This window comes from Somniosus microcephalus, chromosome 1 (genome assembly GCF_052327205.1).
Source record: "Somniosus microcephalus isolate GS21.2 chromosome 1, FLI_Smic_1.0, whole genome shotgun sequence".
Lineage (NCBI taxonomy): Eukaryota > Metazoa > Chordata > Chondrichthyes > Squaliformes > Somniosidae > Somniosus > Somniosus microcephalus.
This window is the reverse complement of record NC_140987.1, coordinates 116,260,997-116,274,245: the sequence shown is the minus strand read 5'-3', so window position 1 is coordinate 116,274,245 and position 13,249 is coordinate 116,260,997. Positions and strand designations below refer to the sequence as shown.

General features: G+C 46.7%; 1 protein-coding gene across 2 annotated transcripts in view; it reads right to left on the bottom strand.

Annotated features, from left to right (window-relative positions):
* Positions 1-225: 225 nt before the first annotated feature.
* The window catches only part of LOC147124314 (dual specificity protein phosphatase CDC14A-like), a 122,197-nt gene continuing 109,173 nt past the window's right edge, over positions 226-13,249 (bottom strand). For both annotated transcript variants that reach the window (XM_085984898.1, XM_085984903.1), the window contains exons 12-13: positions 11,517-11,635; positions 226-445 (exon numbers count right to left, since the gene is read on the bottom strand). In XM_085984898.1, the coding sequence (XP_085841024.1) occupies positions 328-445; positions 11,517-11,635 (237 nt within the window). In that variant the 3' untranslated portion in view covers positions 226-327. The remainder of the gene's footprint in view (positions 446-11,516; positions 11,636-13,249) is intronic.

The following is a 13,249-nucleotide window of genomic DNA, read 5'->3' as shown; positions in this document are numbered from 1 at the left end:
CAAGTTGAGTCAGTGGGAAAATACATGGCAGATGCAGTATAATGTGGATAAATGTGAAGTTATCCACTTCGGTAGGAAAAACAGAAAGGCAGAATATTATTTAAATGGTGATAGATTGGGAAATGTTGATGTACAAAGGGACCTGGGTGTCCTTGTACACCAGTCACTGAAAGCAAACATGCAGGTGCAGCAAGCAATTAGGAAGGCAAATGGTATGTTGGCCTTCATTGCAAGAGGATTTGAGTACAGGAGCAAGGATGTCTTATTACAGTTATACAGGGCCTTGGTGAGACCACACCTGGAGTACTGTGTGCAGTTTTGGTCTCCTTACCTAAGAGAGGATATACTTGCCATAGAGGGAGTGCAGCGAAGGTTCACCAGACTGATTCCTGGGATGGCAGGACTGTCGTAGGAGGAGCGATTGGGTCGACTAGGCCTGTATTCACTAGAGTTTAGAAGAATAAGAGGTGATCTCATTGAAACATATAAAATTCTGACAGGGCTAGGTAGACTGAATACAGGGAGGATGTTTCCCCTGGCTGGGGGGTCTAGAACGAGGGGTCACAGTCTCAGGATACGGAGTAGGACATTTAGGACTGAGATGAGGAGAAATTTCTTCACTCAGAGGGTGGTGAACCTGTGGAATTCTCTACCACAGAAGGCTGTGGAGGCCAAGTCATTGAATATATTTAAGAAGGAAATAGATAGATTTCTAGACACAAAAGGCATCAAGGGGTATGGGGAGAGCAGGAATATGGTGTTGAGATCGAGGATCAGCCATGATCGTATTGAATGGCAGAGCAGGCTCGAAGGGTCTACTCCTGCTCCTATTTTTCTATGTTTCCTAGTACTGAACCTTGGGGAACTCCACTGTATACCTCCCTCCAATCTGAAAAACAGCCATTCACCACAACTCTGTTTTCTATCCCGTAGCCAATTTTGTATCCATGCTGCTACTTTTATCCCATGGGCTTCAATTTTGTTAACAAGCCTAATATGTAGTACTTTATCAAACAGCTTTTGAAAGTCCATACATCACAACATCAACTGCACTGTGCTCATCAATCCTCTCCATTACCTCATCAAAAAACTCAAGCAAGTTAGTCAAACACAATTTGCCCTTAAGAAATTAGTCCATGATGAGTAAAATGCCAATCAGTGGAAACAATCTGTTGCTGAGACAGCAACAAGAGGCCAGAAATTTAAAGATAAAAAGAATTAAAGAAAAGGTTCGAGGAAAAAACCCTTTACAGTTAAAATATGAGCAAATACCACAAACCATTGTTGAAGCAGAGCTTAAATTTCTTCAAAGGGGAATTAGATAACTGCTTGGAAAAAAAAGATTGAACTGTATATGGCGAGTAAGCAGAAGGGTGGGATTATACTAGGTGGCTAATGGAGAAAAACAGCGTCGGCGGGAATTCAGCGGCAGCAGCGGGGCTATAAACGTCCCAGAGACCAGGTAAGGCCTCACAGCGTCGGCGGGAATTCAGCGGCAGCAGCGGGGCTATAAAAGTCCCAGAGACCAGGTAAGGCCTACCAGTCTCCGAACTCGGAGGGAAGGAGAGAGGTAAAAAGTAATCCAAGTGTGACGTCACCAGAAAGCGGGTAAGTGATTGGTTGGTAAGTATTTCTCTCTTTTTTAAGCTTAAACTCTGTGGTTTATAGTTTCTAAGGTGCGATATTCATCATCTAGAATCGGAGCAGAGGGTATTTAAAAATAATATCAATAAATTTAATTAATTACATAGAATGGGAGATCAGGTGATGTGTTGCTGCTGCAATATGTGGGAGCTGGTGGACACCATTGATGCTCACGGTGATCACATTTGCAGTAAGTGTTGGCTGCTCGAGGAATTCCGGCTCCGTGCTGAAGTCCGAGCTTCAAACACTGAGACACATCAGGGAGGGGGAGAGTTACCTGGACTCTGTGTATCACGAGGTAGTCACACCAATTAGATTAATTAATTCAGATGTAGTCCATGGCCAGGGTCAGGATGGTGTGACTAGAAGTGAGGCAGGTACGGGGATCCAGGAGGTAGTATTGGAGGAGCCGCAGCCCTTGCTCTTGTCCAACAGGTTTGAGGCTCTTACTCCCTGTGAGGATGGGAACAGGGACTGCGGGGAGGATGAGCAACCTGGCCACAGCACCGTAGAGCGGGGGGGCCATTCAAGTGGGGGGAGTTAAAAGAAATGTTGTAGTGGTAGGGGATAGTATCGTTAGGGGGATAGATAGAGTTCCTTGCAGCCGAGAGCGAGAGTCCCGAAGGCTGTGTTGCCTGCCCGGTGCCAGGGTTAAGGACATCTCCTCTGGCCTGGAGAGAAATTTGGAGTGGGAGGGGGAGGATCCAGTTGTCGTGGTCCATGTTGGTACCAACGACATAGATAGGACAAGGAAGGAGGTTCTGCTGAGGGAGTTTGAACAGCTAGGGGCCAAATTAAAAAGCAGAACCACAAGGGTAATAATCTCTGGATTACTACCTGAGCCACGTGCAAATTTGGCTAGGGTAAATAAAATTAGAGAGTTAAATGCGTGGCTCAAAGACTGGTGTGGGAGAAATGGGTTTTGCTTCCTGGGACACTGGCATCAGTACTGGGACAGGAGAGAGCTGTTCCGTTGGGACGGACTTCACTTGGCCAGTGCTGGGACTAGAATCCTGGCGAATCGAATAACCAGGGCTGTAGAGAGGGCTTTAAACTAATTAGTGGGGGGGAGGTTTTAAGAGAGCGAAAAATAAAAATGACAGCGGAGAAGGCAATAGAGCAAGGTAGCAGAGGGGGAATTAAAAACCAGAGCGTGTCAGGAAGGGACAGAATGTATAATGATAAAGGTAAAATAGTAAAAGGGGTAAAAGCAGGAATAAATTGTCAGAAAACATATTTGAAAGTTCTTTATCTGAATGCACGCAGCATTCGTAACAAAATTGACGAGTTGACGGTACAAATAACTACACATGGGTATGATCTGGTGGCCATTACGGAAACATGGCTGCAAGATAATCATGACTGGGAACTAAATATACAAGGGTATTTGACAATTAGGAAGGACAGACAGGAAGGAAAGGGAGGTGGGGTTGCTATGTTAATCAAGGATGGAATCACTGCAATAGTCAGAAATGATATTGGGTCAAAGGATCAGGATAGTGAAACAGTTTGGGTTGAGATGAGGAATAATAAGGGGAGAAAGTCACTAGTGGACGTAGTCTATAGGCCTCCTAACAGTTGCAACTCTTGGTCGGAGTATAAATCAGGAAATAGTTGGAGCTTGTAGTAAGGGAACAGCTATAATCATGGTGGATTTTAACGTTCATATTGACTGGACTAATCAAATTGGGCATGGCAGCCTTGAGGAAGAGTTCATAGAGTGCATTAGGGACGGGTTCCTTGAGCAGTATGTAACTGAACCAACCAGGGGGCAGGCAATCTTAGATCTGGTCCTGTGTAATGAGACAGGATTAATAAAAAATGTCCCAGTAAAGGATCCCCTTGGAATGAGTGACCATAATATGGTTGAATTCCAAATTCAGTTTGAGGGTGAGAGAGTTGGATCTCAAACCAGCGTACTAAGCTTAAATAAAGGAGACTATGAAGGTATGAGAGTAGAATTGACTAAAGTGGACTGGGAAAACAGATTAAAGTGTAAGACGGTACAAGAGCAGTGGTCTACATTCAAGGAGATATTTCACATCTTTCAAGATAAATATATTCCACTGAGGAAAAAGGGGAGTAAAAGAAAAGACAGCCATCCGTGGCTTAGTAAAGTAATAAAGGATAGTATTCGACTGAAAACAGGGCATATAAAGTAGCCAAATCTAGTGGGAGGATAGAAGATTGGGAAGCATTTAAAAGCCAGCAAGGAATAACTAAAAGATTAATTAAGAAAGGGAAGATAGATTATGAAAGTAAACGAGCAAAAAATATAAAAACAGATAGCAAGAGTTTCTACAGCTATATAAAAAGAAAAAAAGGGTGGCTAAAGTGAACGTTGGTCCCTTAGAGGATGGGACCGGGAAACTAGTGCTGGGGAACATGGAGATGGCAAAGACGGTGAACAAATATTTTGTATCAGTCTTTACAGTAGAGGACACTAAAAATATCCCAACACTGGACAAACAGGGGGCAATTGGGGGGAGGAGCTAAACACGATTAAAATCACTAAAAGAGATGGTACTCAGTAAAATAATGGGACTTAAGGTGGATAAATCCCCCGGACCCGATGGCCTACATCCTAGGGTCTTGAGAGAAGTGGCGGTAGGGATTGTGGATGCATTGGTGATCATTTTCCAGAACTCCCTGGACTCAGGAAAGGTCCCGGCAGATTGGAAAACTGCTAATGTAACACCCTTATTTAAGAACGGAAGTAGACAAAAAGCTGGAAACTATAGACCAGTTAGCCTAACATCTGTGGTTGGCAAAATGTTGGAGTCCATTATTAAGGAAACAGTATCAGAGCATTTGGATAAACATAATTTAATAGGACAAAGTCAGCATGGTTTTACGAAGGGGAAGTCATGTTTGACAAATTTGCTTGAATTCTTTGAGGATGTAACATACAGGGTGGATAAAGGGGAACCAGTGGATGTAGTGTATTTGGACTTCCAAAAGGCATTTGACAAGGTTCTGCACAAAAGATTACTGATCAAGATAAAAAAAAATCACAGGATTAGGGGTAATATACTGGCATGGGTGGAAGATTGGCTATCTAACAGAAAACAAAGAGTTGGGATAAATGGTTCGTTCTCGGGCTGGCAATCAGTAACTAGTGGTGTCCCACAGGGATCAGTGCTGGGACCCCAACTCTTTACAATCTATATTAACGATTTGGAGGAAGGGACCGAGTGCAACATATCCAAGTTTGCCGACGATACAAAGATGGGAGGGAAAGCAGCGAGTGAGGAGGACATAAAAAACCTGCAAAAGGGCATAGACAGGCTAAGTGAGTGGGCAGAGATTTGGCAGATGCAATATAATGTTGGAAAGTGTGAGGTTATGCACTTTGGCAGAAAAAAATCAAAGAGCAAGTTATTATCTAAATGGAGAGAAACTGCAAAGTGCTACAGTACAAAGGGATCTGGGGGTCCTGGTGCGTGAAACACAAAAAGTTAGTATGCAGGTGCAGCAGGTGATCAGGAAGGCCAATGGAATCGTGGCTTTTATTGCAAGGGGGATGGAGTATAAAAACAGGGAAGTCTTGCTGCAGTTATACAGGGTATTGGTGAGGCCACACCTGGAACACTGCGTGCAGTTTTGGTTTCCATATTTAAGAAAAGATATACTTGCTCTCGAGGCGGTTCAGAGAAGGTTCACTCGGTTGATTCCAGAGATGAGGGGGTTGACGTATGAGGAAAGGTTGAATAGGTTGGGACTCTACTCACTGGAGTTCAGAAGAATGAGAGGCGATCTTATCGAAACATATAAGATTGTGAGGGGGCTTGATCGGGTGGATGCGGTGAGGATGTTTCCACTGATGGGTGAGACTAGAACTAGGGGGCATAATCTTAGAATAAGGGGCTGCCCTTTCAAAACTGAGATGAGGAGAAACTTCTTCACTCAGAGGGTAGTAAATCTATGGAATTTGCTACCCCAGAGAGCTATGGAAGCTGCAACATTAAATAAATTTAAAATGGAGATAGACATTGTCCTAGCAGATAAGGGAATTAGGGGTTACGGGGAGAGGGCAGGGAAGTGGACGTGAGTCTAGATTCAGATCAGCCATGATCCTATTGAATGGCGGAGCAGGCCCGAGGGGCCGTATGGCCTACTCCTGCTCCTATTTCTTATGTTCTTATGACACACCTGTTGGGCTTCAAAGCCTGTTTCTGTGGTAGAACATTACAATTTAGCTGCTGGCAGTGAGTTGTTATAACTAACTTCAATGTCCTGTAAGGGGAAGGGACAGGAAAAAGAAAAAAGGGAAAGTAGAACCAGGGCTCCTGCTCCAAATCACTATTTAGTAATGCAAGCTTGTGTGGACGACAGGCGAGGATAGAATCATGCACAGGTGAAACACCCATCATTCAATAGTCTGTCAACACAAAGGGGGAGAAATTGGGTGGAGCCGCAAACGGGGCGCCAAGCTCGCCTGGGCACCAGATTTTGCACTGCGATCGGAGCAGCAGCGATCGCCGGAAATTCAGCTTGAGCGCCCCAAGAGGGACACGGGGCGAGGCTCGAGGCGCTCAGTGTCCCTCTTAGGGCGCTGAAACTGAATATCGCAGCGCAACGTGCCGCGCGGTACTGCAGGCCTTCCTCACATTCTTAAGGGGGAGGGGCCTGCACCAGCGCAATGAGCGATCGCGAGTGCCGGCAAAAGAGCCCGGCACCGAGGAGAAGTGCTGGGCTCTCGGAAAACAGCCGGCAATGCCGTGGGGGGAGAACAGGAGGCCGGGGACGGGGGTGCTGGCAGGCAGCCGCCGAAAAAACGGCCGACCCGCACCTCCACCTTAATTTGCGCCACTGCCGACACAGGTAGGCCCCGTGAACTGGGCACGATTAGTGAGCGGCGCTAGAGGCGGTCGCTGCCAAATATCGCGATCGGGGCGGTAGCGGGGCGCTGCGCACACCGACGACGTCATCGTTGGCGGCGCAGCACAACAGGCTAATGCCGCCATTAGCGCCCCAGCTCAATATCGCGGGAGGCGTGGCCAGTGGCGCTAAAGCCACTGAGTGCCCTCTTTAGGCGCTAACTGGTGGCGCAGCCCACCGAATTTCTGGGCCATACTGTTTACACTAACTCATGAACACACTGATACTTAGAAAAGCATCAGATTGCTGCCAGCATCCATTCATCTGTACCCGTGCACAAGTTATTCCCTTCAGGAGGAGGAGGTAGGGAAAGAGGAAGAGGCGAAGACACACTAGCATACTTTAAAAAAAAACACTGAATTGCTGGGCTGGATACTTTTCTAGCAATTCTGATAGAACATTAAAACTTGATGTTTCAACACCAGTATGTGCAGCAAACCTAACCAAATGTCACTGCAAGACAATAAGCCATCTGCAGGAAAGTTTGCACTATTAACAGCAGTCACACATGTACCAAAGCATCAGTTTCATGCATCATAGTAATACGAAAATGGGAATACACATTTTCTACTTGCATACTATCAATCTAGGCTCATTCCGATACCAGCCCCAAAAGTGTAAGGACAGCGTGCTAAACTACTGCACTTAACCAATCTCTGGGTTTGTGGCTTTTCCACCAAAGATTAATTATATTGCATTTTAAGCTGCATCCTTCTTTATTCCATCTGAGCACATAAGATTGTCATAAGGTTTCTTTTAAATGAGGGGCAACATTCAGCTCAGATGCAAGGAGCTCATGGACTTTTGTCTCCAAGATTGAGACCATCCGATCAACTGCTTCTGCCACTTTCTTTCTCTTCCTTCCCCTAACTTCCTCTAACGCCCTAGCCCTGAACTCGCATCTTTCTCCAGTTTCACTCAGATGACCTCTCCGCACTCACCTTGTCCATGAGACCCACTTCCTGCTCCCGCGACCCTATTCCCACTAAACTGTTGACAACCCAACTTCTTTTTCTGGCCCCCATGTTAGCTGATATTGTTTACGGTTCCCTCTCCTCAGATACTATCCCCCTCTCCTTCAACTCCACCGTCATCACCCCCCTCAAGAAAACCAACACTTTACCCTTCCGTCCTTGCAAACAACCGCCCCATCTCCAACCTCCCTTTCCTCTCCAAAGTCCGTGAACGCGTTGTCACCTCCCAAATCCGTGCCCATCTTTCCCAGAACTCAATGTTTGAATCCCTCCAATCAGGTTTCCACCCATGCCACAGTACTGAAATGGCTCTCAAAGTCACAAATGACATCCTTTGTGACTGTGACAAAGGTAACCTATCCCTCCTCGTCCTTCTCAACCTGTCTGCAGCCTTTGACACGGTTGGCCAATCCATCCATCTCCAGTGCCTCTCCACCGTCGTCCAGCTGGGTGGAACAGCACTCGTCTGGTTCCATTCTTATCTATCTAATCGTAGCCAGAGAATCACCTGCAATGGCTTCTCTTCCCGTTCCCGCATCGTTACCTCTGGTGTCCCCCAAGGATCTATCGTTGGCCCCCTCCTATTTCTCATCTACATGCTGCCCCTCGACGACATCATCTGAAAACAGCGTCAGTTTCCACATATACGCTAGCAACACCGGGCTCTACCTCCTCTCTTGATCCCTCCACTGCCTCTGATTTATCACACTCCTTGTCCGATATCCAGTACTGGATGAGCAGAAATTTCCTCTAATTAAATATTGGGAAGACCGAAGCCATTGTCTTCGGTCCCCATCACAAACCCCGTTTCCCAGCCACAAACTTCATCCTTCTCTCTAGCATCTGTCTGAGGCTGAACCAGGCAGTTCACAACTTTGGTATCATATTTGACCCTGAAATGAGCTTCCGACCACATATCCGCTCCATCACTGAGACCACCTATTTCCACCTCCGTAACATCGCCTGCCTCTGCTCCTGCCTCAGCTCATCTGCTGCTGAAACCCTCATCCATGCCTTTGTTACCTCTAGACTTGACTATTCCAACACACTCCTGGCTGACCTCCCATGTTCTACCCTACGTAAACTTGAGGTCATCCAAAACTCGGCTGCCCGTGACCTAACTCGCACTAAGTCCTGTTCACCCATCACCCCTGTGCTCGCTGACCTACTCATTCTGGTTTTCAAATCCCTCCAAGGCCTTGCCCTGCCCCATCTCTAATCTCCTCCAGCCCCACAAATCCCCCCACCTCGCCGAGATATCTGCACTCCTCTAATTCTGGCCTCTTGAGCATCCCTGATTTTGGTCACTTAACCATTGGTGGCCGTGCCTTCAGCTGCCTAGGCCCTAAGCTCTGGAATTCCCTCCCTAAACCTCTTAGTGTCTCTACCTCGCTTTCCTCCTTTAAGACACTCCTTAAAACCTATCTCTTTGACCAAGCTTTTGGTCATATGGCCTGATTTCTCCTTGTGTGGCTTGGTGTCAAATTTTGTTTTCTGACACTCCTGTGAAGCGCCGTGAGATGTTTTACTACGTTAAAGGCGCTATATAAATACAGGTTGTTGAGATGGCACAAAGGAGTCTACGCCCAAAAATACAACATAGATCCTCACTGCAATAACCACAAGCCGAGAGGCTGGATGTTGCAGTAGGTTAGCACCTAGTTCTCCTACCTCAGACCAAATTCAGTCAGCCCAGACTGATGAGATTAAAGTTTCCTCCTATGCGTTTAAGGGCCACATGAAATGATTTTGGGCAAATCTCAACCCAGTTCTGAACAATTGTGGGATCCCAACACAAAAATGCCGAGCCAACCTGACACTCATTTGACAGGTCACACCGATGTCTGGTGTGGGATACAGAACTATCCACAGTGCAATAGAGATGCTCTTGAGATTGGCATTAAGGCACATTACTGGGGCTCAATAAAAGGAGTTTGCTCTGCAGCTAACTGTGCTATTCTTGACCCAGGAGTACATGATGTAGACACTGAGGGGTCGATTTTCCTGCAGGTGCGGGGAATTGTCGGGTTCCCCGAATGTCGGGGTTCTCACACGAATCTAAATGGGTCTGCCACATCGATACAATTTTCCCTCAATTGGCCAATTAATTTCCAGCGTGTGGGAACCCTTGCTAATTGACTATTTCCAGTCAGAAAGCCCCACAGTATGATGTCATAATTCGTGGTGCTTTCAAGGTCCACAGCAAGCACTGCATCCTCTGAAGGCTTCCAAACGAACCACACAGGATGGCAGATGAGCCTGCAGCAGCTGTGGCCAGTGCCAGACCCCGAGCTGCCTCCAAATTCGACGAGGCTTCACTGCAGGCATTATTGGGTGGGGTTAGGGCCCACAGGGAGGTCCTCTTCCCTAGGTCAGGGAGGAAGAGGCCTCCCACTGAGACCAATGCTGCATGGATGCAGGTATCAGCAGATGTCAACTCGCTGGGAGTCACCAGAAGAACCTTGGCATTACATCTCTAACTCCTTCCTTTACACCCCCACAGTACCATCCAGAGCCCCCGTCCCCACTGTGGAGGAGGAAGAGGCTGTGCAGCCAGACTCCTCAGAGGAAGCTCCAACCTCTGAGGGCGCAGCGTCAGCAGAAGTAAGCGCACCCAGCACCAGCGCAGACACTCGCACCTCGGGGGGGGGGCGGTGCCTTCGGGACATAGAGTAGTGTTGTCACCTGGTGGTTCACAGCTCACAAGTGAGCATCAGCAGATTGTGGAGACAGGGACAGCAGTGGAGAGTCCTCGTCGGAGGGCGCAGGACTCTGCCAGCTTAGCTCAGCTGCATGTCGACCCTCTGCCTCTGGGTCCATCCGCAAGAGGCAATGGATCTCCGTGCACAGATGCAGGAGTCTCTGGCAGGTTTTGTCTCCAGGGTCGCTGCGAGTGTGGAGCGAATGGAGGAGTCCATAGCGAAGATGAGCTGAGCCTTTGCGTAGTCATTGGCGCATGAACGCATCACCATGGAAAGGTTGGCACCCTCCATGGAGGAGATAAGTCGCCAGGGTATGGAAAACATGGTGAGTGCTCATAATAGAATGACATGTCTTGAGGAGCAATGGGCATCCATTGAACAGAGAAACCAGACCTTCATGGAAGTCCTTCTGAGTAGGACTGCCAGTGCAGATACGGGTCCCCATGGCCCCCTGATGCGCAGCAAGGTGCTCTCAAGCCACATCCAAGCGCTGGCCCCTTCTGGCCTGTGCAGCTTCAGGTGAGTGAGCAGCAGCCTGGCGCTCCTGTTCCTGGTTCTGCTGCTGACGCCTCTGCTGCTGGAGATCCTCTAATGGCATGAAGGGAAGGGAAAAAAGGCCTCCTATACATCTGGTAGATGCCTCCGTTGAGGAAGCGCTGAGTGAGGGTGCCGAGAGGTGCTTCCCAGGAGCTCACACTGGAGAAGTGGGTGAGGCTCCAACCTTCCACAGCTGTGCCTAAGCCTGGAACAAGTTGCCCCAAGCCTGAAACAACAAGGTCCTGCAACCTACAAATGTTGTCTGATTAAATCTCTTCTTTCCTGATTGACCTGCAGCTGATAGTAAGCAAACCGATATTGTTCACGCCAGGTTTCATCAGCGGGGTTCCCACCAGGCGTATTTAACGTGGGGAAAGGTTAAAAATAGCAAGGGCCCCTTAAAATGGCATTATAGATGCCAATTATTGGTGATGAGGCTGCCTAAAGACCAGTCCCGCCTGCTGCGGGCGGGACTGATTCGGGTTGGATTGAAACGCCGGGGTGAAAGTCGGACGGGGCCACGACCCCCTATTTTTGCGATTTTCCCCCCCACACATGCCTGAAACCCCGCCTGACGGCTCCAGGAAAATCGGCCCGAGTATCTGAAATAGGGATGTGTTCCACTCTCCAGAAACAACATCCCTTATCTGAATAAAGGACAAAAATTCATCCAAAAGTAAAAGCCAAAACTTTTGCACGGCATTTTTTGCCCACAAGTCGTCAGATGCAAATATCTATTTTTGACAGTACTGTAATACTGTTCCTAAAAGATACTCACTTTATTGATCCAGTGGTTACAGCTCTAGCTGGTCTTCTACTCTTCAAGACCCTAAGTTTATCCCCTTGGGTCATTTCATTTTTATTGGGGTAGTGATCATTGTTATCGTTATCATTGTACTGTGGAGAAAGGAGAAAATAAATAAAAATCGGAACAATTAACAAATTTTCCAGACTACACTAAATCAATATGTAGGCTCACACCGGTTACAAGTACGAAAGACCTGAAGATCACAATACGACCAAGACAGATGAGTTCAGCTTTATGTCCTGTTTACATCGTACATGACTACTAAGTAATTGTCGGTCTTTATTTTGCCATTTTCAAATCTACATAGTTTAAATTGCAGGTGGATGCCAGAGTAATAGCAGCAATTTAAATTTGTTGCAACCAACGCGGTTTCATCTGTGGTATGAAACTAGCCATTCTCATCCTCATATTTAAATCTCTTCACGACCTTGCCCATCCCTATCTCGAACCTCCTCCAGTCCTACAAACCGCCCCCCACTAATCCCCCTCCCAGAACCGTTTGTTCCTCTGACTCCAGCCCAAGCACCCCTGCTCCCTTTGCCCCACCATTAGCAGCAATGCCTTCAGCTATGTGCGCCCCACGCTCTGGAGTTCTATTTCTAAATCCCTCTGCCTCTCCACCTCCCTCTCATGCTTTTAGTCTCTCCTTACGATCAAGCTTTTGGTTTCCCCCTCCTAATAGTTCCTTCGTTGGCTTAGCAGCCATTTGTGTGTAATTGTGCATCTGTGAAACACCATGGGACATTTTCTTCATTATAGGCGCTATATAAATGCTATTTTTTGTTGTTTTGGCTATATAGTTCAATTAGCTTATGTTGATTTCAGCTCAGCACTGAGTGATCATATCTCTTACACCCCCTGTAGGCAGCCAACAGGAAATATCAGCAAGAGTCAGGCATAACATTCCGTTCCAATTTTCCCTTTACCCCAGAGACACATTGCCTTTTCTGCTTAGAGCACCTCCCCACTCAATGTGGCTAAAATTGAGAACTTTTGAGCAGGAGCAGAGTTTATGGCAACCTCTGCTCCATGGTGCTGAGCAGTTGGGAGCTAATGCTGAGTGCTACATGGGTCCAAGCATTAAAATATTATATTTCCCAATCCTTTTAAAATTAGCCATTTCAATTGAGTTTCATGGAAGCAGGTACCTGTGAACAATAACTCAATTTAATATTAACAGCTCTTGCAAGTTGACTATCATGTAATTACCAAATAGTTCCCAAAACACAAAAAAAATTGTAAAGGAAAGAGATGTAAAAATCATGTAGTAGCTGCCCTCCAAATCTACTTCCAATCTATATTTAAGATTATGAAGCTAAAGTATGCATGTACTGAATCTCCAGCTTTGCTCCCAATACACCTCGGTTTTAGGAGGCCTGCAAGATACTGGTACAGCACTCAAATAGGCAATTTTACCATAGTCCCAGAAAAAAGCCTAAAGATGGACATTACAAAGTTTAGAAAAGTTGTTAAATAATATGGTGGAGTTCTTTTTTATACATTTTTAGGACAATATCTTTGTAGAGTATTATCTTTTAATAACCATTTCTGTGATATGCAGTGAAACTGAAGAACTTAGAATCATAGAATAGTGCAGCATGGTAGGTGGCCATTCGGCCCATTGGGTCTGTGCCAGCTCTTTCGAAGAGCAATCCAGTCAGTCCCACTCCCCCACTCTTTCCCTATATCCCTGCAATGTTTCC